At 37.9% G+C, this 26512-nt stretch overlaps 2 protein-coding genes, 1 long non-coding RNA gene, 2 other non-coding genes and 1 pseudogene across 5 annotated transcripts; 5 read left to right on the top strand and 1 right to left on the bottom strand.

The window, feature by feature from the left end:
* The first annotated feature begins 33 nt into the window (after positions 1–33).
* On the top strand, positions 34–5371 carry LOC129441404 (eukaryotic initiation factor 4A-I). Its single transcript, XM_073858771.1, has 11 exons — positions 34–71; positions 1249–1297; positions 1390–1528; positions 1785–1918; positions 2256–2424; positions 2526–2635; positions 2934–3077; positions 3412–3549; positions 3632–3721; positions 3969–4048; positions 4134–5371. Exons 1-11 carry the CDS (start codon positions 49–51, stop codon positions 4276–4278), a joined length of 1221 nt encoding a protein of 406 aa, XP_073714872.1. The 5' UTR covers positions 34–48; the 3' UTR covers positions 4279–5371.
* On the top strand, positions 3203–3338 carry LOC129418229 (small nucleolar RNA SNORD10). Its single transcript, XR_008636040.2, has one exon. It is a non-coding gene; the product is annotated as a small nucleolar RNA SNORD10 (small nucleolar RNA).
* LOC129432521 (eukaryotic initiation factor 4A-I-like) lies at positions 4936–12319 on the top strand (annotated as a pseudogene).
* On the top strand, positions 11958–12093 carry LOC129418224 (small nucleolar RNA SNORD10). Its single transcript, XR_008636038.1, has one exon. It is a non-coding gene; the product is annotated as a small nucleolar RNA SNORD10 (small nucleolar RNA).
* A 5645-nt stretch (positions 12320–17964) lies between the features above and the next one.
* On the bottom strand, positions 17965–19293 carry LOC129441396 (uncharacterized). Its single transcript, XR_008643416.1, has 2 exons — positions 19157–19293; positions 17965–18534 (listed from the first exon to the last, which is right to left on the bottom strand). It is a non-coding gene; the product is annotated as an uncharacterized lncRNA (long non-coding RNA).
* Positions 19294–19364: 71 nt separating this feature from the next.
* sox19b (SRY-box transcription factor 19b) lies at positions 19365–22422 on the top strand. The gene is made up of 2 exons (XM_055201061.2): positions 19365–20245; positions 20799–22422. The coding sequence occupies exons 1-2, from the start codon at positions 19623–19625 to the stop codon at positions 21043–21045; spliced, it is 870 nt and encodes a 289-aa protein (XP_055057036.1). The 5' UTR covers positions 19365–19622; the 3' UTR covers positions 21046–22422.
* The last annotated feature ends 4090 nt before the right edge of the window (positions 22423–26512 follow it).

The raw sequence follows: 26512 nt of genomic DNA, 5'->3' as shown, positions 1-26512 counted from the left end.
CGGTTTAAGTATTTGCGTGTTTCCGCCGCTCTACAGTTCTTTGTGATAATGTCGTCTGAACATGAAGATAGGTAAGGAGACCATGTGGTCAAATAATTTGGTATATTCCTGTAAATTATTACTGTTTAAGTTGAGATTTATTGTAAGGATTTGGTATTCAATATTATTTATTAGGAAATCTAAAGTATTTGCTTTTTTGTCAAGCGAATGTTACCAGCCGGTTTGCGTCGTACCTTATCTCTGTTCCCGCCTTGTTAAAATCGGTTAGAATTTTTTTCCGTAGTGGTGTAGTTGACAAGTTATGTTATTTTGATAGTGGTAATGTTTATTGAAGAGTTTTTGAAGTGATTTTATAACGTGCGCACGACGACCCGTTAGAAGGCCGGGTGCGTGACGCAACGTGCCTCACGCGCTCATTTAGTTCCTCGTGTAACCGGCGAGTCCATGCGGCACATGGCTGATCATTTCTCATTTCATCGCATTTTAATCATCATACCTACGCATTTCACATTTACTGAAATGTTTTATACTCGCGATCGCCGTATTTTAGTATAGTTATAAAAACGGTGCGCAATAGGTTATTTAGAGATGCGTACGTATTTGCGAATGTGTAGGCCTAACGTTACATGGCCTTTGATGGGCGAGACAAAAGACTGGGCCGGCATTTTCGGCCTAAACCTTGTTTATAGAGAATGTTTTCTAAATAATAGTGACATCGAAGTTTTATCAGTTAACGTTATATGAAAAACCTGAAAATGCTTCCATATTTAATATAGCCGGGCTATATTAATGTATATGTGCGTAATATATAACGTTACGGATTATTTTATACGACGAGCTTACGAATAAACTATTTGTTTGTTTTTTATTAAATCTAGTCGCGTAACTTAATGATCGGTATTTATTCATAAAGTAAGTTAGCGAAGCCACGTTGTTAATGGCGCTGAATGAAAATGGCTGCCTCTTGGAGTTTTTCTGAGCATACGTTGTCTTCGTTCATTTCTTTTCGATAAAATTTTTCTAATGATGTCATCGGAATATATTTAGGATGATTACATAATTTTTACGCCATACTATATATCTAATGTCTTTGTCGGTGTATATTGGATAGCTCACACCATGTATAGGGGGGTGGTCACCTATGTGCAATTATGTAGTCTTAAGTTTTTGTGAAATTTTAGTCCAAGCACAGTATGACACGATATATATTAGAGAGCAGTGGTTTTAATTCTAACAATCTTATTTCAGACCTAGAGATAATGGCCCTGAGGGGATGGAGCCAGATGGTGTCATTGAGGTTGGTACCAACAAGCACCATATCACCAAAAATATTTAAGCAGGTATTTCTTGACCAAATGTTTAACCAATGACATAAAAATGTTTTTACAGAGTAACTGGAAGGAGATCGTTGATAGTTTTGATGATATGAACCTACGAGAGGCTCTTCTTAGAGGAATCTATGCTTATGGTTTTGAGAAACCTTCAGCCATTCAGCAGAGGGCAATTCTCCCTTGTATCAAGGGGTATGTATAATTTATAATGTCAAGATTTCGGATCACTTTATTCATACCCTTATCAACTGGGCAGGGCTGTGTCTGTCGATGATACGTTGACCTATATCTGGTAAGGGTAGAGAAAAAGAGCCCATATTCATCACAGTCTGCTCAGCACAGTGAGATTTGAACTGCTTCATGCTATGGGCACAAATATCCTCAATACTTAAAACCACAGCCAACATGAAATTGTGTGTATTAATTATCGTGTGTTTTGGATTGCAGGGTATGATGTCATTGCACAGGCTCAGTCTGGCACAGGAAAGACTGCCACATTTGCCATCTCCATTCTGCAACAGATTGATGTGGAGCTGAAGGCTACACAGGCTATGGTGCTGGCCCCAACCAGAGAGCTAGCCCAACAGGTGAGACCCGTTTGGTTCAGCGTTAACCTGGAGACACACGGGTAAATGAAAAAGTGACACCATTTCTTAACTACTACTACTATTTGCTTTACCCAAGCATATGCCCCCCTATCAACTGGGCAAGGCGGTGTCTGTGAGTGACACAAAGTCCTATATCTGGTAGGGGCAGAGAAAATAAAGGCCGTATTCATCCCAGTCAGCTCAATACAATGAGGATTAGACTGTTTCATGCTATGGGCACAGATTCCTAATTTCAGAAGTAAATCATGACTTACCTGTCACTTTAGAGTTTAAGTGGACTTTATTGCTAATCTAGTTATTGTTTTACTATCTTCAGATTCAGAAAGTAGTCCTGGCTCTCGGAGACTACATGGGTGCTACCTGCCATGCCTGCATTGGTGGAACCAACGTCCGTAATGACGTTCAGAAACTTCAGGCTGACGTGCCCCATATAGTGGTTGGGACGCCCGGTCGTGTTTTTGACATGCTTAACCGCAGATATCTATGTAAGTAAGGCTTGACTTAGTTTGTTTTGTATTAATCACGTATTCTGTTTATTGCCATAAATGATCGTTCCACATGCTTAAGTTGTTTCTCTTCCCGTCAGCCCCTAAATATATCAAGCAGTTTGCACTGGATGAAGCAGACGAAATGTTAAGCCGTGGTTTCAAGGACCAAATCTATGAGATCTTTCAAAAATTGGCCACAGACACTCAGGTAAATTAATTTCACATCTGTTGAATTGGTTATGTCCATTCCTGTGCTCTTAACCATGCACTAGTTAACAACCACACCAAAGTTACCTCTTCCTACCAGCTTTATCTGCTGTGATGGGTATCATAAACTTTGGTAAAGAATTGTAACTGCTCTCCACAATGATTGGGCCATTTAGTGCCTTTTTGTAACTTTAAAGCAGTTTACATTTCATGTCTTCAGGATGATCTCTTTTTTTAGACAATGAATAATCCTTTTTTGTTTCAAGTTGAAATGTAATGCATTTTTTTTTTATTTTAAGGTGATTCTTTTGTCTGCCACGATGCCTCAAGAAGTGCTGGAGGTGACCACAAAGTTCATGAGAGATCCTATTCGTATTCTGGTCAAGAAAGAAGAGCTGACCCTTGAGGGTATCCGCCAGTTCTACATTAACGTTGAGAAAGAGGTAAAGTGTTGTTTTATTTATGTGTGCAATGGGAATATGTGTATGGTAGTAATTCAAGTACCATTAAAAGTCTCAATTTGGCTGCCTGATTTTCAGTCCAACTTTGCATAAATTAAGTGTTAGCTGTTTTGTGATGATCCCCATGCGTGTCAACTGATCCCAGTCCCCCTTCAGTTCTCAATGTCTGGTAAGCGTTTTGCTTGGCAGAATGTTTGAGCCTGCAGGAGACTGGGAACGTGATCTTGCCTTGATTCTGAAAACAGCACCACCTAGTGGTATAATAAAAAAACACAATGTCTCCCATGTTTGTTAAGATTTCACTTTGTTCATTTAGGAGTGGAAGCTGGACACACTGTGTGATCTCTATGAAACACTGACCATCACTCAGGCTGTGATCTTCATCAACACTCGTCGGAAAGTCGATTGGTTGACGGAGAAAATGCATGCAAGAGACTTTACGGTTTCTGCGCTGGTAGGTGTGATGGACAAGATTTTGGAAAACCGTGCAGTGTTTACCAAATAGCATTTACTAAATGTATTTTTTTCATTTGTAGCATGGTGACATGGAGCAAAAAGAGAGAGATGTCATCATGAAAGAGTTTCGTTCTGGTTCCAGCCGAGTCCTCATCACCACTGACCTGCTGGCAAGCAGACGTCTTGATCTTTTGTCTACGATATACCCAAAGATCCCTCTTCCACTAGCTTTCTGTGCTGTGATGGGAATCAAGTTCTTTGGGAGAATATTGTAACTGTTCTCCACAGTGCCTGGGTTGCCAAGTCCCTTAACGCTACATAAAAGCAGTTTACACTTATATATATATATCTTGTCTCTGGTGTTACGTTTCATTTTAAATTATTACTTAACTACTTTTCTACCCTCTCTTTTGTCAGGCAAGAGGCATTGATGTGCAACAGGTTTCTTTGGTCATCAACTATGATCTTCCAACCAACAGGGAGAATTATATCCACAGGTGAGTTCATATGCTCTGCTTTTATCCCCTGTGACTTGTGTGTTTGAAGTAGTAGTAATAATAATGTAATTTTTATTTTGTGTAGAATTGGACGCGGTGGCCGCTTTGGCAGAAAGGGCGTGGCTATCAATATGGTGACTGAAGATGACAAGCGCACACTCCGGGACATTGAGACTTTCTACAATACTACTGTTGAAGAAATGCCCATGAACGTTGCTGATCTGATCTAAGACCCCTGCCTCTTTCCACTCCTTCCCTCCCTCTCTCCCTTTATTTCCTCTGTTTTCCTTTTTGTCTTATTCCAACCCACACCCTTTGTGCAACCCCCATCACAACTCAAGTACTGTCACTTTTGAGGACAAGATTCCTTTTGGACACATATCAGTGAACTTCGCTGATTTCCTCTCATTGCCCATTTAAATAACTTTGCCCCTTTTTAAACCGTACCATCTGCTAGCAAAGAGGATTCATTACAGGGCTTGTTTGCATGTTATAGTGTAGATGTTGTTGCACTGACTGGCATAATGGTTCAGAGACATGCCTTGCTTTTCAGTGTTGGTTTAATATTTGAGATGTAAAGGTTTATTTGTTTTTTAACTCCCAAGTGTGGACAAGGCATATGAAGTACAGAATGACTTTGCTTTTATGTAAAGGACTTTGACTTCATTTCAAATGGCAGGTCATTTGTAAGGTATGTAAGTGGAGTAACACAAGATCTGCCTTGGATGAACATGCTTTAGTCCAGTAAGCTGTTGGTTTGCTGGACCACAGAGCTGATTGTAGACTTGCAATATGTGATCAAGTAAATTTCTCCCATTGTCCAATTCTCCTGTTACATCTCTTGTATTGTCCTGCGCGTGTGTGGTTGTAGCATTTTGATTTTCAAAATGGGCTTTACTCTGGTGGGTTAGGTGGTGAAATGCATTACAGAAGTGAATTGATGGAATTTGCCCACCATAGTACTGCCTTAAATTTTCTCTGCATCAAAGTCCTTGATGTGTTGAGGAGTGTTGCTCCTAAAACCTACCTCGACAAAATATGTTGGAGGGGTCTAAAATGTAAAGGACCAAACTGCAGTAGTAGAGTATATAGATAATGTCTTTGTATTGTTCAGAATGCTTAATGTCTTTTGTTGGGTGGGTTGGGATGTGGGCTTTACATTGGTCAGTGATATTTTTTTAAACAAATTTATTACAAATGTGATAATTATTAACCTTTTTGAGACAGAAGCCATGTATTAAATCCTTTTCTACATTGGACTCTGTATAGTATTTATTTTAATGGTCTGAAATAAAGGTATTTCCCATTTTTAACATGCTAAAATGCTTCTTATTGGTGTAATTTTCTGGAAAACAACTATTGCAAAAGATACCGAAGCTTAATTTGGCTATTGTCCTTATTTTAAAGGATGCAATTTTTATTCTCTGTATAAATACTGACCTTGGTGGGAGGATGTTGTTGGGGTATGCCTTTCTTTGGCCAGTCACATACCTAATTTTAATGTGTTTTTATCAAGGGTTAATCTTGAGGTCTGTACCATGAAAATGGTTAAACTCAGGGCTACAGGTTTCAAGTGGATAAAGGCAAGCCAATGTGAACAGGCCTTGTTGGCATAAGCTATTTTTATGGTACACAAAATCCAGGATTTGCACAAACTAATCCTAAACATACCTGGCTAACCAACTAAACCGTCTTCAAGGTATAAGCCCTGGTCTCTAGGGCCGTTTCTCAATACGAAGGCCGCAGCCTCCTGAGGCCGCATTATGCAGGCTGCATACGTCATCAAGCCTGGTTTAAGTTATCCAAGCATTACATTTGAAAGTCATAAGCATGTTCCAACATTTTCCGATTAAGAACAATAGTCAACTTTATAATTGTTACTATTCTGAAATAAGACCGTCTTGATTATGAATGCAACCTCCGAAGGCTGCAGCCTTCTGATTGAGAAACGGCCAATGTCTTTGTTTTAAGGGTTAGATGGTATACGTGATAACATTTATTGTTTTCATGTTACTGAATTTAATCCAAGACCTTAGTTATGTTACTTCATTTTTAGTGTTTAAAAAAAACTTGCCTTACTAAAATTAGTGTGCATCTTGAGACAAAAAAAATGTATTGAGAAATGTTAAGATATATCAGATTTCAAAATAAGCCCTGTCTGGGAAACTGCCTCGTAAAATTTTAAGTGAAATGTCCATGGGTATGTTACAGTATCAAGGCAAAAGTCGAAGATAGGCAGTTTGTTTTGTACATTTTTAAAGAAGCATCAGCAGTGATCAGTGGGACTCATTTTCAGTTTCATGCCTTTTACTGGTCCTACAGCCTTGCAATTTATTATATTTTTTTAAATATATCATTTCCAATTCAATGCAAATACAGTAACCTAAACAATTATGATGTTTGCCATAATCAGCCCTACCATAAGTTATTTTAATTTATTCAATTAAACCTATTCAAAAACTACTGAAAGGGAACACGTGTTTGTGTTTTCCCCTACATTTTTTTTAATGTTTAGTCTTCAGATGATCTGTTAGGTATAAAAGGTTTAGAAACCCCTGATATAAAATACACAAGCAAGATTTATCAGGTCTGCAGGGGAAACAGATGAAAAAATCCTTATCTTCATTTTTTATCACATATCGCCAAAAAATGTAATGTAGGCCTACTTTGTGTCAAAAAAGTTTTTCAAATTTTTGTTTTACAAACATATTCATATGAAACTCACTTTTTAGAGGCTGTTCGCATCAAGTTGTGATCAAGTTTATTTTATAACAACATCAGCTGTAAAATTGACACAGAAGTTCAGGCTTTTGAGAGCTGCTCTTCATGTTGAAGTGGGTAAAATGTCCACAAATTAGACATAAGCAGAATTACTGGGTAAATCTTCAAGGTCATTGAGAGGACCACCACCCAACAGTAAAATTACTACTCCCATGCTCGGAAAAGAAAAGTGACAAAGAGGCAAAAGAAATGGTTTTAGATGAGAAAAGATACATCCTAGCGTTATAACTCCACCTTGGATGTTCCCTGCAGTTTTCTTGGATTTTTCTATGTTACAATTAATGAAAGAATTTAAAGAAGCTGAAAACATTGCAACTATTGTTGAAGATAAACTACAAACAGTGTATCAAGATTATACTCTAGTGTATACGGATCGATCTAAAGATCTTAAAGGGGACATTCCACAAGACGTTTTTAAGATATTAAATAAATCTTAGATGTCCCCAGAGTATATTATGTGAAGTTTTAGCTCAAAATACCATATAGGTAATTTATTGTGGCATGTTAAAAAAGGCACTTTATGGGTCTGAGCAGAAATGCACCGTTTTTGTGTGTATCCCTTTAAATCCAAACGAGCTGCTCAGGTGGGCGGAGTCTCAAGCGCTCGCGCTGTAGAGTGTAGACAAGACAGCATCGAGGAAGATTCTCTCACGAAAGAAGTTAGTGAGCGATGTTAAGCATTATATATTTGAACAAGTTTAAAAAGTCAATCATCTGTTTTATGCATACTAAATACATGTTTATCAGCAGATGGGAAACATTGTAGAATAAAAATAAAGACTTTTAGGTCTCATATGCTGCCAGTGTTTTAAACAGGCACAATGATTTTCAGCATGTTACAATAAATTACACTTCCACAAACGCTTAGAAGTAAACTTTTTGACCAAACCACACGAGCACATTTAAATGATTTGTAATAAAACAACACGTTTAATGCTTAAACTTTAGAGAAACAGATCACATGACATGTTTAAGTTTATTGTGATTGAAGACACATTCGCGTTTCTGTCAGTCTCTCATCTATCTTGTTACTCCTCGTATTCATTTGAAACTTCAGAGAAACATTAAACAACATATTTACTTATTGTGTATGATAGTGAATACGCGTTGTTCTCACACTCTGTCTCGTGCAGTGCATTAATCCTCGTGTTCATTCATATAAACTTCAGAGAAACACATTAAACATAACTTACTTGAAAGCGAACCGTCACGTTGCTCTCTCTCTCTCTCTCTCTCGTTCGTTTACTCGCTCTCTCTCACTCACTCGCTCTCCCTCTTGCAGGTTAATCCGTTAGAACGTTAATTCAATCTTTAGAAATATTAAAACTACAAGTTATAAGATTGTAGGCTCCTGTTTGTGTTTGAGGGAATACAAACGCGTCGTGCTGTCAGTCATTCTTTCTCTCTGTCACTCGCACTCGAGGTAGCATCATGGTTGGATAGCGCAGTTGAAGGGCGGTATCATTATAATAGGAGCCCTTACCTACGTCATGGGGGGAGCGAAATCCGCATGACCTATTTATTCACATGCTTGCAGAGAGAGCCTTACAAAAACAAAGTTACAGGGTTGCTATTTTTCATGTTTTCTGTGTTGGTAGAAGCACTGGGGACCCGATTATAGCACTTAAACATGGAAAAAGTCTGATTTTCATGGAATGTCCCCTTTAATACAGGGAGAACAAGTTTTGCTTTTGGTATTCCATCTTTGAACATTTTATTAACAGGAGAACATCAGATCATTTATTGGTTACACTTTAAGGATAATGGCAATAGCAACATACAGTGGATAGAAGAAACTCACGTGAAAAAGATTATACTCTGTACAAATTCATGTTCAGGATTACAGTCATTGAAATCATTTACAAGTAGACAGGATATACTAAATGAGACATATGAAAACCTGTATAGATTCAAACATAGGAACACCATGATAATATTTATGTGGATACCAGCCCACAGGGGATAAAGGGTAATGAAAGATGTTGGGTTAGCAAAACAGGCTTTGGAAACTGAGGATATTATGAACATTTCACTTAGTAAATCTGAAGGAAAAGCATTAATTAAAGCATATGCCACAAGGGGATTGCCAACAAAAATGGGATACAGGAAATATAGGACATCAACTTTATGAAACACAACAGGAAGTAGCAGCAGTGAGGATAACCAAAAAAGAGGAAACTATTCTAACAAGATTAAGGCTGGGACATACTATGGTGAAATAATACCTTTTTATATTAATTAAATAAATAAATAAACACCCAACAGGGAAATGTGAGCCCTGTGGAATAAAGGAAACAGTTGAACATGTTATTGTGTATGTTAAACGTATACTAATGAACGAGAAATAATGAAGAATGAACTTAGAAAGACTGGAGTGGTTGAACTAAAGCTTAAAAATATAATTAAAAATGGAATAGAAATGTATTTCTTCATCTCAAGACAGCAGGGTTGATAGGGAGAATTCAGTTAGAATTCAGAGTTAAAATATACATAATAAAGTTTTTTTTAAATAAAATGTGGAAACTCTGGTCCACATCCCAGAACAGTAGGTGGCGATAATGTAATGCACCTTAAAGTTGGTGCCACCCGCCCATAAAAGAAAGAAGAAGAAGAAGCTGAAGCACGTTTGAACTTGTGGTCTGAACATGAGGATAGGTAAGATGAACATGTGTGGTCAAAGAATTTGGTATATCCATGTAAATTATTATTGTTTTATTTGAGATGTCTTGTTAGTATTTGGTATTCAATATTTGCTTTTTTTCCCAACGATTCACAAGCAGATGTTACCAGCCGGTTAGCTCATACCTTCTTTTTTCCCGCCTTGTTAAAATTGGTTAGAAATGTTTCACTAGTGGTGTAGCTGACAAGTTATGTTATTTTAACCGTGGTAATGTATATTAAAGAGTTTTTTAAAGTGATTTTTACTACGTGGGCAACGTGTCTCACGCGCTCATTTCCTCGTGTAACTTAACCAGCGAGTCCATGCGGCACGTGGCTGATCACTTCTTCGTATTTTAATCACAATGCCTTTTCGCTTTTCTTTTCGATTAAATCTTTTTTTCTAGCGATGTAATCGGAATTATAGGATAATTACATTTTTTACGCCATACTTTAACATCTAAAATAGTACTAATTTGTCGGTGAATAAAGGATAACCCCACACTGTATAAGGGAATGGTCACCTATGCGCAATTATGTAGACTTAAGTACAGTAGGACACGATGAATGAGATAACAGTAGTTTTAATTCTAACAATCTTATTTCAGACCTAGAGATAATGGCCCTGAGGGGATGGAGCCAGATGGTGTCATTGAGGTTGGTATCAATAAGCACCATATCACCAAATATATTTAACTTAAGCAGATATTTCTCGACCAAATGTTTAACCAGTGACTTAAAAAAATGTGTTTACAGAGTAACTGGAAGGAGATTGTTGATAGTTTTGATGATATGAACCTACGAGAGGCTCTTCTCTCTTGTATCAAGGGTATGTATAATTTATCATGTTAATTTTAAGATCACTATTCATACCCTTATCAACTGGGCAGGGCTGTGTCTGTCGATGATACGTTGACCTATGGCGGGTAAGGGTAGAGAAAAAGAGCCCATATTCATCACAGTCTGCTCAGCACAGTGAGATTTGAACTGCTTCATGCTATGGGCACAAATATCCTCAATACTTAAAACCACAGCCAACATGAAATTGTGTGTATTAATTATCGTGTGTTTTGGATTGCAGGGTATGATGTCATTGCACAGGCTCAGTCTGGCACAGGAAAGACTGCCACATTTGCCATCTGCAACAATTGATGTGGAGCTAAAGGCTACACAGGCTATGGTGCTGGCCCCAACCAGAGAACTAGCCCAACAGGTGAGATCCGTTTGGTTCAGCGTTAACCTGGAGACACACGGGTAAACAACTACTATTTGCTTTACCCAATCATATGCCCCCCTATCAACTGGGCAAGGCGGTGTCTGTGAGTGACACACAGTCCTATATCTGGTAGGGGCAGAGAAAATAAAGGCCGTATTCATCCCAGTCAGCTCAATACAGTGAGGATTAGACTGTTTCATGCTATGGGCACAGATTCCTAATTTCAGAAGTAAATCATGACTTGCCTGTCACTTTGGTCCTTGTTATGGATGATGCATTGAGTTTAAGTGGACTTGTTGCTGCTAATCTAGTTATTGTTTAATTATCTTCAGATTTAGACTCTCGCAGACTACATGGGTGCTACCTGCCATGCCTGCATTGGTGGAACCAACGTCCGTAATGATGTTCAGAAACTTCAGGCTGACGTGCCCCATATAGTGGTTGGGACGCCCGGTCGTGTTTTTGACATACTTACATAGATATCTGCGGTTAAACAAGGCTTGACTAGGTATGTTTTGTATTAATTACGTATTCTGTTTATTGCCATGAATGATCGTTCCACATACTAAGTTGTTTCTCTCCCTTCAGCCCCTAAATATATCAAGCAGTTTGCACTGGATGAAGCAGACGAAATGTTAAGCCGTGGTTTCAAGGACCAAATCTATGAGATCTTTCAAAAATTGGCCACAGACACTCAGGTAAATTAAATTCACATCTGTTTAAGTGGTTATGTCCATTCCTGTGCTCTTAACCATGCACTAGTTAATGCCCACACCAAAGTTACCTCTTCCTACCAGCTTTATCTGCTGTGATGGGTATCATAAACTTTGGTAGAGAATTGTAACTGCTCTCCACAATGATTGGGCCCTTTAGTGCCTTTTTGTAACTTTAAAGCAGTTTACATTTCATGTCTTAAGCATGATCTTTTTTTTAGACAATAAATAATCCTTTTTTGTTTGAAGTTGAAATGTAATGAATTTTATTTTTAGGTGATTTTCTTTTGTCTGCCACGATGCCTCAAGAAGTGCTGGAGGTGACCACTAAGTTCATGAGGGATCCTATTCGCATTCTGGTCAAGAAAGAAGAGCTGACCCTTGAGGGTATACGCCAGTTCTACATTAACGTTTAGGAAGAGGTAAAGTGTGTTTTTTATTTGTGTGTGCAATGGGAATATGCGTATGGTAGTTTCCCACTTGAAAATTCAAGTACCATTACAGTTAAAACTTGACTGCCTGATATTCAAGTGTTTTAGCTGTTTTGTGATGATCCCCATGCGTGTCAACTGATCCCAGTCCCCCTTCAGTTCTCAATGTCTGGTAAGCGTTTTGCTTGGCAGAATGTTTGAGCCTGCAGGAGACTGGGAACATGATCTTGCCTTGATTCTGAAAACAGCACCACCTAGTGGTATAATAAAGAAACATGAATGTCTCCCATGTTTGCTAAGCTTTCACTTTGTTCATTTAGGAGTGGAAGCTGGACACACTGTGTGATCTCTATGAAACACTGACCATCACTCAGGCTGTGATCTTCATCAACACTCGCCGGAAAGTCGATTGGTTGACGGAGAAAATGCATGCAAGAGACTTTACGGTTTCTGCGCTGGTAGGTGTGATGGACAAGATTTTGGAAAACTATGCAATGTTGCAGAAAGAGAGAAATGTAATCGTGAAGGAGTTTCGTTCTGGTTCCAGCCGAGTCCTCATCACCACTGACCTGCTGGTAAGCAGACGTTTTGATAGTTTGGCTACGATGTACCCAAAGATCCCTCTTCCACCAACTTTCTGTGCTGTGATGGGAATCAAGTTCTTTGGGAGAATATTGTAACTGCTCTCCACAGTGCCTGGGTTGCCAAGTCCCTTAACGCTACATAAAAGCAGTTTACACTTATATGCTTGTATCTTGCCTCTGGTGTCACCTGTGGTGATTTATGTGTTTGTTGTATAATAATAATAATAATGCTGTTTTTACTTTGTGTAGAATTGGACATGGTGGCTGCTCTGGCAAAAAGGGCGTGGCTATCAATATGGTCATTGAAAATGACAAGCGCACACTCCGGGACATTGAGACTTTCTACAATACTACTGTTGAAGAGATGCCCATGAACGTTGCTGATCTGAAACCCCTCCCTCTTTCCCTTTATTTCCTTTGTTTTCCTTTTTGTCTTATTCCAGCCCACACCCTACAAATGTGATAATTATCAACTTTTTTGAGACAGAAGCCGTGTATTAAATCCTTTTCTACATTGGGGACTGTATAGTATTTATTTTAATGGTCTGAAATAAAGGTATTTTCCATTTTTAACTTGCTAAAATGATTCTTATTTGTGTAACTTTCTAAATATTGCAAAAGAAACCGAAGCTTAATTTGGGTATTGTGCTTGATGTATTTCAATGTGTTTTATCTGTGGTACATAGAAAAGATAAAAAAAGTCTATCAGGGTTTAATCCTGGTCTCAATGTCTATGTGGGTTAGATGGTATACATAATAACATTTGAGTTTCCCATGTTCCTGAATTTAAAGGATTTCTATGTGTTTCTATTTCAGCATACAGTGATGGTGAGTGTGACGATAAGTGTTAGACATGATTTAAACCAGGGGTGCCCAATCCTGCTCCTGAAGATCGACTATCCTGCAGAGTTCACGTCCAACTCTAATCAAACACACCTGCCTTCAATTTTCAAGTAATCTTAAAGTCCTTGATTAGCTGCTTCAGGTGTATTTGATTTGGGTTGGAGCTGAACTTTGCAGGATAGTCGATCGCCAGGAGCAGGATTGGACTCCCCTGATTTAAACAATTGACCCTTTGGTGCTCTGCAGAAAAGGTCTTCTAATGTAAACTTTTCTCTGAGAAATAAAGTAAAACACCATCGTTTTTCAATATTTTACGATGTTCTTACCTCAATTTAAATGAATTAATATATCCCCATCTTTTTTCAATGCGTGCACTTAATCTTTGTAGAGCACATCGTAAATGTTACAATTAATTCTGTTATTGTAATTCCACTACTTTTAGCGGTAATAAACATGTAAAGAAGTATTTTTTTTAAATCAAGTAATGCAGTTACAATTAATGAAATTTAAATGAGTTGGTTACTCGCGTTACTCTATTTTGTGATAAATGAACACTTGCAGACAAGACATTTCTCATCTAATGTCGCAGGACCACGGGCGGCACAATGAATAACAAAAGAAAAATCCAGATAATTTACTCACCACCATGTCATCCAAAATGTTGATGTCTTTCTTTGTTCAGTCGAGAAGAAATTATGTTTTTTGAGGAAAACATTGCAGGATTTTTCTCATTTGAATGGACTTTAATAGACACCAACAATTAACACTTAACTCAACACGTAACAGTTTTTTTTTCAACAGAGTTTCAAAGGACTATAAACGATCCCAAACGAGGCATAAGGGTCTTATCTAGCAAAACGATTGTCATTTTTGACAAGAAAAATAAATATGCACTTTTAAAGCAAAACTTCTTGTCTAGATCCGGTCCAGCGCGACCTAAAGTAAATGCGTAGTGACGTAGGGAGGTCACGTGTTACATATATAAAGCACACATTTGCGGACCATTGTAAACAATAAACTGACACAAAGACATTAATTAGTATCAGTTGACATACAACAACGTCGGAACGGTCCTCTTTCAACACACTTGTAAACACTGGGGCGGAGTTTCGTGTTCGTCCTCTGTGACCTCTTGACGTCATGACGTATTGCGTGGGGTCACGCTGGCGCATCACGGCCGGATCTCTACGAGAAGTTGTGCTTTAAAAGCGTATATTTGTTATTTTTTTTTGTCAAAAATGACAATCGCTTTGCTAGATAAGACCCTTGTGCCTCGTTTGGGATCGTTTGTGGTCATTTGAAGCTCTGTTGAAAAAACTGTTAAGTGTTGGTGTCCATTAAAGTCCATTAAAATGAGAAAAATCCTGCAATGTTTTCCTCAAAAAACATAATTTCTTCTCGACTGAACAAAGAAAGACATCAACATTTTGGATGACATGGTGGTGAGTAAATTGGTGATTTTTCTTTTAAGAAAATGGAATATTCCTTTAAGAACCTTCAACCTAGTGGCACGACAATATCGGACCTCTCTTTAAAAAACAATTCTCCCGGTGCTCCCGATTAGTCAATCCGGGCCTGGCAGTGATGGGGTAAATAGACAGCACCTTTGTTGCAGCTTGAGTTGGTAAATATAGCTCCTCAGCTTGGTCCATCTTTGTTTTATACTCGACGGCAGGGGTTCTAGCAGTGCTTGCACTCCGCATAGTTGTTTTTAAAGAGAGGTGCACAGCAGTCTACGCAGTAAGGTATGCCGTAAAATCGACGCAGTAGTATAAATTGGGCTTAAGCCTCATAAACTAAGATGAATGTTTGAGATGTTTTAGCTGAAAACAACATGCAATGACATACCTTGAAGAATTATGAAAATTCTGCCATTGTTTACAGATCTGGGCACCATTCACTCCCATAGTAGTCTCAAGATGAACACCAATAATGTTTAATTCTAAGGCACATTTATGAAAGCTACTAAATTTCTCCTGGTTTAATCTAAGCCCTGTCAGTGGAACTGGGCCTTAATCATGATTGTTGGTTTCTTTAAGATGCACACTACCTTTTCTTAAAGGAATTTTGGTAACCCAAATTCTTTGCATTAAAGGGATAGTTCACCCAAAAATGATGTTAATGCAAGTTAACGTATACAACATAAATCATTGTGCTGAAGCTCCTGTGCCCATATTACATTGGATTAAGCTGTGTAAAGACTCTTGAAAGAAACAGCACTTCAACCAAGAGTCAAGAAATGAATCTAGTACCTCTAAAAGCAAGTTCCCAGTGTGTCCACAGGGGGGCAGATAAGTACACCATCCGCATGCAAAAGAGAAAATAGTCTTTCAGCTGTGCCAAACTAAGAATGCATACCAATAAGACTCAAGGACTTGTCATTCCCAAACATGAGGATATTTTAGGAAATGATCTATTCATACATATGTGAGCCAAGAGCTTTCGAAACTCTCAGAAGTGTCATTACAATTCCACGGCTGCACCTTCTGATCACTTCAGTGAGATTGCTTCACCAACATCTCCTCACATAATGCACATGCTCTCATTCACCTGTCCATCACGCAAAGACTATGTTAATTTCCGCATCATGTACCCCTGTCCCACGTCCCCTTCATTCAATTCATGGTAGCACCTCCCTCTCCCTAATACCCACCATCTTCTTTTCCAACATTATTCCTCCTATCACAGTCCTCCATTGGAAGTTGAACAACCTCTAGCCTCTGTCTTGCCAAGGGCTCTACACCTTATGAGAAATGTTTTGATTTTTTGTGCCGCGCTCAGTGTAGGTGGCCCTCCGAACACTTTCACCGTCTGCATGGTAACCCCCCTGCCACTTCCCCCTTTCCCCCCGCTGAGTGCACGATTGTGGTCTCAGGGATTATGTGAGCAGGAGGCTCGTAAAGGGCCTGCCAGGGTCTTTCTGTGCAGTGATGGATGGCTGGGAGACTGAAGCCCAGATTTACATAAGAAGGGAGAGAATAGAGGCCCCATTCACTTTAGTCTGTCACAGAGAACTCGGGGACAAACTGCACTCTTTCCAAGTTGCCCTCTTCCCCTCTCAGTCTCTCTTTTCTTCTTTATCTTTGCCATTCTCCCTTTTCCTCAAGCTTTTCCTCATCCGTCCTCTTTTATTTGCGCCTTTGTAATTTATTGTGAACTAAGTCTCTTCATTTTTGAGCCACTTAATTTTTTTCTTCTCTTTAGGCTTCCTAATTCAAATTAAAATGCCATATTAGCCCTGATGAATTATTTAGCATTTAAATTTTTCCTCACAGGTTAAAATGCAGTAACAATTGAAATATCAAAAGAATTGATGGTATATCATATCAAAATCATTGTCATTGTTAGTCATTAATTGGACTAAACTGTTTTTGCGTCCCTTACCACAACAGAAAAAATACTGCGTGACCCACCTAATCTCACTGTGAGACCAACAGTCTGCTTTAGAGTATATTATTATATTAATAGCAAATATTCACTGGAAAAAATTGTTACGCAGCTGTTTCCCAGTAACTTACTGTAGAATTAAATGAACATTAAACTATTAACAAGTCTTTGTCTTTACAGAATATGCAAAGCATTCTGGCAACCAGAAATCCTCATTAACCTTTTTCTGTTTTTCCTTCAGATTTTGGTTCCCAGAATGCTTTGCATGAGGCTGTTATTTTAGTTTTATTTTGTGAAGATAAAGACTTGTTAATGTTTAATGTTTATTTAACTTTGAACAAACTGTTGCCAGTAAATAACATACATTTCAATCTACAGTTACTGGCAAACAGCTGCCAGTAATACTGTAATTTCTACATAAATGTTTTACAGTGTAGTCTACATTTCATTAATAAAAAGACAAGAAAAATAAAAACAACTAAAAGAGTTAAAATGTGTATTTTCCCCTCATATTTCCATTTAAAAATATATGCTGATTATAGATTATACATATTTTAGTGGGTCGCAAAATTGACTGTTAAGTACAAACATTGTAAAACATTGTAAAGTTGCGTATCCAACATGCTTCTCAATGGACATGACCATTTTTGTCAAAACAAGAAAGCTTTGAGCCACATTTCTGTGAAAAAATATAGATTAAATTATTTACACCTGCCTTTATTTCCAATTAAAGGATTTTACAAAATCATTATTTTTTAATATTTTGATATTTGGTAATCAGAATTTTACAAAATGTCTAATTGTCTGTGAATAAAAACAAACATATTGTAACATTCAAAAGGAGGGCACAGACACTCGTGCCTGCTTTTTTTAAGAGGTTTTATTAACACGGGCACCGTTGGCCGTTGCTTTTGCCTTACAAACAGTCGTGCTCTAAAAAACAACCCAGCCCCTTGCTTTTGCTACACCCTCTCTCTGCCCTCTCCAGACCCCGGAAGCTACCATTAAAGTGAAAAAGAGAACATAATATACAATCAGTTCAAACCAGAACAGAACAAAGTGCAATTAACCATTTTACATAAACAGAACATAGTGACTTTGCTACAGTATTGTTACAATCATACACAATATATAAATAAAGTTTAGATCACTTTTTTTCACTCAGAGAATTCATGCTTAGTGCTTAGAATATTCTGATATTTCGAAATAAAATCTTAATTTTAGAAAGAAAAGTCAAATACGTTATTGTGTGTGAATAAAGCAATTATTTTAAATAAATAAATAAATATAGGCAACAAAAAAGTCTAGACACAGTATTTATTTTGTTCAGTCGGAGAATTCATGTTGATTTTGTACAGGCTCATTCAGATGGCTGTGTTTGAGCAGCTTAGAGCCCAGTTGAATGGGTGGTTAGCCTATCTTTTGTGCACTTTGGAAAAACAACTGTGTTGTAACTTGTTTTGGACTTACATATTCAAACTTATGAAAACACGGGTTTTAAAAAGAGATAAAATAGTCATACACAGCACATGTGTATGCAAACCTAGGCTAGTGTGAGATCTGTGCGTGTTTGTTTGCAAGGCACAATTTTTGTGAATTTCTCTTAAGCTGTTGAGCTGTCTTGGTGCTGCCACAAACCACAACACAAATAGGACAAAGGGAAAGGAAGAGGATGGAAGAAAGCATTGGACAGCCTCCATTAAGAAGTCTTCTTTCTGTTTGTTCAAAAAGGTTTTCTGGATACGGTTATAAAAGAATGGTGCGTCACAATTTGTGGTTTGACTGGCATAAAGGTGTAACTGTCAGTCACGAACACAGGCTACTCGCATGGTTCACAAAGCACCTGCAAACTCACAGGCACTCACACCTGTGTCTACAAAACAAGAAAGAAACATAACATAAAAAAAACAAGCTTTGCACCCACACCTTTCCCCAAGCAGTTACAAACACTGAAAATCCCACCCCAATAGAAATCTTTGACATGTATACATCATAAATTATCATCAAAAGGGAGTAATGGCAGAAATTCTCGCTTTACTTTAGGACCTCTGACATGAAAGCATACCTACAGGGATGAAACTGTAAAAGATGCAACCTCATTCATTCCCACTTACATTATTTGTCAGACACATTTTAATCCAAAGTAACAGTGCATTACAATATACATTTTTATATACATCAGTATGTGTGTTAGTAGCTAGCTACTCATGACCTCTACCACTGAGCTATACAGGAGCACTTACATTCATTTACTGATTAATTTACTTTTACAATAATAAAAAAGCTGTGAAGTCAAAATAATTAAACCAAGTAAAACTTTTACAATAGTAAAAAATAAAAATAAGCTGTGAAGAAAAAATAATTTAACCAAGTAAAAAGCAAGCTTGTTAATTCGAAAAATACTTTTTTGTTTAAAAAACTTTTACAATAGTCACAGTGATTCAGAAATGTATTAATTTGTAGTAATAGAGAAGTAGTATTATATGAACAATAACCTGAGGCTCAATTTCGTCTACTTCTAGTCGTTTAACTCTTGCAACAAGTGATCTTCAACGTAAAAGCCACACCCCTTCCATTGTTATGTAAATGAGCAAAGGTCCAGCGTTGAACTTTGATTGGTCGGACGTGGAATACAATTATACAGTTGGTTCCTCGTGGACTGCATGCTATTGCTTTTCAACAAGTGGCTTGGAGTTGTGAGTTGAGAGACAAATAGCTGTTATTGAGAAGCTTTTCGCGCTCTTTTTTAACTTAATCTTAGTCAAAACAAAGTTTCAGCGTTCTTATCATTCAAAGAAATGATTGGTTTGATTCGTCGTGTCATTTTTTTCTGATTGCTGCTTTTTGGCGTCAACAATCCCGGCTGTAAACAGACTTCACCTGCGCCGGATTTGTTTGATCTGATTGGGTCGTTTGGCCACTTTTAATTGGCTGCTTTACACGTCGAGTGGTTGGTGTAACATGATGTACAGCATGATGGAGCATGAGTTAAAGGCTACAAGTCAACCTCATTCGCACCAGAACAGTCCAGGAATGTCTCATCCAGTCAATGCGCACGCCGGATCCAAGACCTCTTGTCCGCAAGGCGGAGACCCTATGGATAAAGTCAAGCGCCCTATGAACGCGTTTATGGTGTGGTCCCGGGGTCAGCGAAGGAAGATGGCTCAGGAAAATCCCAAAATGCACAACTCTGAGATCAGCAAACGACTCGGGGCGGAATGGAAACTTTTAACGGACGCGGAGAAGCGGCCTTTCATCGATGAGGCCAAACGATTGCGGGCCCTGCACATGAAAGAATACCCCGACTACAAATATAAACCCCGGCGCAAGAATAAACCTCTTCTTAAAAAAGACACTCCCATGGGTAAATATCCTCTCGCGGCTGGCAACCTGCTGGGGTCCGCTGTGGCACCGGGACAAGGAGGGAGTCCGAGAATGGACAGTTATGGCTGGGCTCACACAGGTGGTTATATGGGCATGCAGGGTGAAACATTAGGATACCCGCAACAACTGCACCGCTACGAGCTGTCAGCTCTTCAGTATCCCACGGCACAGACATTCATGAACGGCGCCAGCCCTTACAGGTTTGTGGCTTAATTCAACTAGTTTAGCAAACTTAAGTAAAATACTAGTTATTACAAAACGTGTGTGTTACACCTGCTTGTTTATCCGAACTAAATCAAGCAGAGGCATTAAGTTAATGTTGCTTTAATGCAATGCAAAAATGTCCGTTTTACAAGAAAGAAACCGAGATCTTACTTTTTTAAATGATTTACTTCAATGCAAAACATGAGCGCGCGCTAAAGTTTAAAGGTTTAAAGAAAGCAGATTTTCTTAAACTTGACTTTGTTTTGAACGTCTTTGATCATTATTGTTATACATTACGTATCATTTCGTCTTAGGTTTTCTCTCAAAGTCGTCACAACTAACCTGGCCTAACCTGTATAGACCTGTTGTTTGTTTTTCAGCGTTACTCTGAACCAATGCAGAGGCGTTTTAGGATGAAAGCTCAAATTGCGACAATATTGCTAGTTTAATGATAACTATGCTGTTCCTATTTATGTATTAATTTAACGTAACTTCCTGTTTTTATTTTGTTGAAATTTTTAATGGTTATTTTTTTGTCCTTGTCCACAGCCAAATGTCTTATAGTGGCAGTCCTCAGCAGCCCAGTCCAGTGATGTCTATGGTTAAACCAGAACCTCTGTCACATTCCCCTACTGGGGCACCCAACCACCACCGTGGCCCTTTCCAAGGGGATCTGAGGGACATGATTAGCATGTATATTCCAGGGGGTGATGCCAGCGACGGCTCAAACCAGAGGGTCTACCCTGGCGTCCAACAGCACTATCTTGGTGGAACGGTTCCCCTGACTCACATCTGAAGTTTGGAAGAACTCATTGGACCATCTTGACCCTTATTGGGATCAATGTGCCACAGTTAGTCTGTATGGATTACTGATGGACGAATAGGACACTTCTGATTATTTGCTACCTCCTTGCTTTGAATGATCCGAAGTATGTTGAGACTTTTAGCCAGTTTAGATGTTTGAGTCTACTGTTTCCCACTGTTTTTGCAGATATCACACTTTTAACTTGTTGCTTTTTAACTTCCTAATTTCTTATGAATACTACTTCACAATTCAGCGTAATCTTTTAATGTTTTTCTTTTAATCCAGGTATTGTAGCACAGCTGTCCCCTTTGTTCTTATTCTGATTTTAGGTTTTCTGTTTCATGGTATTCCGTTTGTTCATGCGACAGTGGGCATTTGTGTTAAAATCTAACTTTGGTACAGAACAGGGTAACATATTGGGCACTATTAATACAGTTTACCATGCAGTGATGGTTGAAATGGCCAGTGACATACAAACCATGATGACCCTGAGAAAAACGTTTTTTTTTTTCTGTGAACCCTGATGCTCCTTTATGGCCAGACTTGGTAGGCAAAGGCAGTATCTGTGTTATGGGTCAAGTTGACCTTTTAGTGCTTAAAACCATAAGGGATGAGATGCAGTAGTATCAAAGTACTTGGGACAATCTCAGGATTTTCCTTGCATGAGTCGAAGGCAAGCGACATTCGTTCAGCTGTTGCTTTTTAGCAGATTAGAAATTTTGCCCAATTTAGAACAAAGGGGGAAAAAGTAATTTTGCTGAACTAGTAGTCGCTTAAATTTTTCAATTTTTGATGACAGCTGGAACTGATTTACCACACCAGTGTGAGCATACTTTCTACTTAATGATTTAGTCCTTACAAAGAATTTGCACTCCTGTAAATGGTCAAATTTCAGCCCAATTTACAGATTGCTAAATGGTGAGTTTGTCTTGCTTGGCCTCACCCTGTTATGGGCCAAACTCAAATGCACTGACTCTTGCTATCAGTAAATGCACTTGGTTAGGATATGAGTTTTTTTTTTTACATCTGGTCTGTCTCATTCTACTGCAGCATTAAGTCTGCCTCTGCTTACAGTATAATTGACCAGAATGTTCAATAGAGAGCACCTGACTGAAGTTGTTTTTGTGCAGCGTTAATTGTTTTTTGTACAGTGAATTCATCAGTCTTCGTTCTTTGGGTTTGATTTGAAATTGGTAATCTGTGCATATGTGGTTTCAATGGTGGTAAAAATACATTTGTCTGTGTGGCATATTGCTGTCCTGAAGCTGCAATTGTTTAGATACTAATGTTTTGGTCAGTTAAGTAATAATTTAAGCTCATAATGGAAAAAGTTTACATTGCCATGGAAGTGAGTTTGCAGGTTTTTTTTTTAAAAAGTGGTTTTAATATAGGTTGTAAATACATTTTTGTACAGTGTATATTTGGCTCTTATGAGGGCCATTTTTACGTAAAAAATTAAAGTGATATCAAGAATCTCTGGTCTCAAGCTGTCTTTAATAGACCCCTTCAAGGTTTGTAAACATTGAATGATTATCGGGTGCGCGCGCAGCACGGGGTCGAACTGTTCATACCATTTAGGCTTTATAATTTAATCTAACAGTGCTGAAAAATGATGACTTACCTCAAATGAAGTGAGCACTACAAACACAAGCCTCTTTGATCTTTGCATTGTCCCAGTCTGCACGTTAATTGCTTGCAGACGCAGATGTTGTATTTTTTTGTTTTTGAGATTCTGCATGAATCGCGAAAACTTAACGGAAGACCTCGTGCGATTTTCACAGCCCACGACGTAAGTAGGCATTTTTGACGATACCGAATAATACGCAAGTCAATCAGCTGTAATGACTTTTCTGACCCCGACATGCGCAGTGGGAACAGCCTGTGACGTGAACCGTGAAGGGGTCTATACTGAACGTGTGTTAGTAGTGTGATTTTTAAATAAAAAGGCATCAACGTGTTTTTTTCCTTTAGCAAAACTGTCGTCATTGGGTTTTGTGTTTTATATATTGGCTACATTTCTGCTTATCAACTGGAAAGTCTAAGGTAAAACAATACAACTAGTTTACTATTTCGATATCGTAAACATTTAAGGACAAAATCATCTGTTTCCCCACAAAATTCTCTTGTCTGTCACTGCATAACCCCATTTCTCCAGATTAAAATTTTCTCTCTTTCGTAATTGGCCGTTTCGGATGCGTATTGTCCGATGCTATTGAGCTCGCAGGTGTGCGTGGTAAGCCACTGAATCCGGACAGCCTCCCTTGGACCACTTTGTTCTCCATTCTGCTTCCCGCTGCGCGGAAAATTAGCGTTGCAGTCGTCGCTCCCAGTTTTCTTTTCGGGTTTAACCCCTTCACCTCCTATAATGTCATTCTCATTTAAATGTAAGAGCTCGCTGCAGCTAATCGCAGGGTGAAGGGAGGGGGTAAGATTTATTTACCTTAACCATTCAAAGTGTTTCCAAAATTAGATAAAAAAATAATGGTTTATCTTTTAATACACTTTCTAAAAATAGGGGAGAAAATCAAATTCTCCACTTTGATAAAGTGCGTATGGGCTTATCGTCTGAATGTACGGTGATAGGAGGGTTAAAAGGGCGAATGTGGGAGTAGAAAGGGTGGGGGTGCTGGATTTTCTGGTGAGAAACATATAATCACTTAGCAACGGCCAGCGAGGCATCAACAAACTGTTACCATGGTAAGTTGTCAGAAGTTGTCGGTTGCCAGATAAAGGCCAACATTTTGTCTCAAGTAATTGACTTGGTGATCATTATCTCTTGCCGTGAATCTGCGTTGTTTATTTATCTATACAGTTTAAATTTCACAATAAATATATAACACGTTGACAATCTGCTACTGTTGCGTCATGAACGCGGAAACGAGATATTAATGGTTGCTCTGGAGACCGGGGGGTGCGTAATATTTACATGCATTCCGAGGGAAGTGTGAGCGGAGCCGCTCCTCTCCTGCACGCACACAGGCACGAGATATTGACGTTGCACCTTTTAACTTTCACAGGTGAAATAAAAACGGAAAATAAGAATTAAAGGTCATAACGAACGTGAACACACAATTGCAGTGAAATTTATATAGCCTATTAAATTGTATTTAAACAGTGTATGTTATTGTCTAAAACACATCAGAAGTCACATAAGCATATTTAACATGGAATAAATTAGCATGCCTAGTATGTATGTTTGGCCAGTTCAAGTGTTTATTTAAAGAAATTGTTCCCTCAAAAGAAAAAAGTCGTCAAAAAGTTTATTAATTAATCTCAAAAGCAGAATCCTAATTTTTTTAAGAACAAGTGTTTGTGGCAATCAAGCTTCAATAAGATCAAAAAAAACCATGAAGTATAGCCATTAAAACTGTACATATACGGCTCATGCTCTGTATTTAAGTTTTCTAGAGCAAAAGTAGTTTTTGACTTAACAAACAATTAATAACAGACTGTTAAATTACTAAAAAGGAACACTCACCTTGTATTTAGGTTTCAGTAATCTTCAGTAATTCAACAGTCTACTCAATTATTCCATTTATATTTCAATTGTCATACCTCAATTAATTTTGCAAGGTTTTCTCTGTAAAACTCTTGTTTCAATTTCTATACCCCTTTTCACAGCTTTGCATTGATGCACAGCAGCTTTACAGAAAGTTTATTTTAGGACACCAGAGGGAAAGAAAAAAAACCTGTATAGAAATCTAGATAAAAATAAATAATAGAGAACAGGAAAATAATAAAATTCATTTACGTTACTAACTGCAAACATACTTGTCTATATAGAAGTGTAACCGGACTGTCTTGTGTAGAATTGCTTTCCAACATTGCTGATTCGGCTTTTTGAAAAGTCAGAAAGACTCAATACCTTTCTAGTAATTTACATGCATCGCTTCAAAACTAGTAGTGCCAGCTTTGGCTGTTAAATGCAATCATTGAAGTAACACGTGTTCATGTGGAACATAAAGAATGAATGATTTTTATCTGCATCAGTCTCAGTGTTGAGCAGTAGCGTCACTTTCTATAGTTTAGATGAGGTAACAGTGCAAGTTTTGACAGTAGCTTACTAAAACCTTTTATAGGTTAAATACCCTGTAAAAAAGTGAAGGTTGGGTTAAGTTAAAAATGAATTTAATTGGTAACTTAAATTTACTCAAAGTGAGATTTTTTAAAGTTTTTTTTCCATCTTAAATTGTTTACTTAAAGTGAGAAGTATTTTTTAAGTAGATCCAACTTTCACTTTTTACAGTGTGAAGGGATACCACTGTCAACAAGGTAATTTGCGTTCTTTTTATGTGTAAGTGTGTGTGAGAGAGAGAGAGAGAGAGAGAGAGAGAGAGCAAGTGTGTTTCCCATTGATGTTATATTTTTTGAAAGCAATTAAATACTTTGCTTGTTGGTATTTTCTGGATCTAATTCTTTTAACATAACTGAAATATAGGCTAAGTGATGGTACTATAGATGGTTTCAGCAGTAACAACATAAACAAACAGCTTTCATGGAACAAACGTAACTTGCGGTAATTTCCGCAAAGAATCAAATACAACAAAAAACCTTTTAGAGTAGTTTATTTCTTTTTCTTTCTTTTTTTATTAAGAAAAGCATCACAAGCACACTACAAGTATGAGAATATTATATAATGAAATGAAGGGGAAAAAAACAAGAATTAAACACGCATAATAAATACTCATATACAAATGAACATATAAGCATAGTAACATATACATATAAACAACTAAATAAATCAGAGAAAGAAAAAACGGTTTTAATCCAGAGCTTGTCTCCTTGAAATAATATAAAAAAAGGGCTCCAAGATTTAAAGAAAAGATCGGGTTTCATTCTAACTCCAAATTTAATCTTTTCCAGTTTGAGGGCAAAAAGTAGGTCAAAAACCCACTGACGATAGGTTGGTGGAGATGGCAGCTTCCAATTAATTAGTATTAGTCTTTCAGCCAACAGTGTGCAAAGTGCAATATTATCGCTCTCTAAAGCTGTAAGTTTAACATTATCCGGAAGGACCCCAAATAAAGCTGTCAATGGGTTGGGATCAGAGTAGTTTATTTCTTATAATAAGCTAAATAAATTTGTATAGTCACACCGTGTATCAGTGCTTCATCATCTGAGAATATAGTTCCCAGTATACTGTTAAAAGAAGGCTGTGTCTCATATGACTTTGTTATTTGTACACGGTGTGACTATACAAATCACAACACATAAATAGGAAAATGTTATTTTGTCACTTATTTGGAGCAGTTTGCTAGCTGGAGCCATTCACTTCCAGTCTTTGTGCTAAGCTAAGCTAGCGGGGCTGCGTCAGACAGAGTTACAGCACGCACGGAGATGAGAAAGGTATGTATGGACTTATCTAAATTTGGGGGATACAGTAAATAAGCTAAATGTGGGCGTGTTCCTTTACGCATCAGTGCCATCAAACCTGAACTGTAAAAAAGACGCATGAAGT

This window comes from Misgurnus anguillicaudatus, chromosome 21 (assembly GCF_027580225.2).
Source record: "Misgurnus anguillicaudatus chromosome 21, ASM2758022v2, whole genome shotgun sequence".
Lineage (NCBI taxonomy): Eukaryota > Metazoa > Chordata > Actinopteri > Cypriniformes > Cobitidae > Misgurnus > Misgurnus anguillicaudatus.
This window is presented reverse-complemented; position numbering and strand designations above follow the sequence as displayed.

Excerpts from the sequence above, each read along its gene's own strand:
- LOC129441404 (XM_073858771.1), top strand. The coding sequence starts at position 49 with ATGTCGTCTGAACATGAAGATAG. Across the intron at positions 3,550-3,631 it reads ACTTTACGGTTTCTGCGCTG|CATGGTGACATGGAGCAAAA; the intron begins GTAGGTGTGATG and ends TTTCATTTGTAG. Across the intron at positions 4,049-4,133 it reads AGGGAGAATTATATCCACAG|AATTGGACGCGGTGGCCGCT; the intron begins GTGAGTTCATAT and ends TATTTTGTGTAG.
- sox19b (XM_055201061.2), top strand. The coding sequence starts at position 19,623 with ATGATGTACAGCATGATGGAGCATGAGTTAAAGGCTACAAGTCAACCT. Across the intron at positions 20,246-20,798 it reads AACGGCGCCAGCCCTTACAG|CCAAATGTCTTATAGTGGCA; the intron begins GTTTGTGGCTTA and ends CCTTGTCCACAG.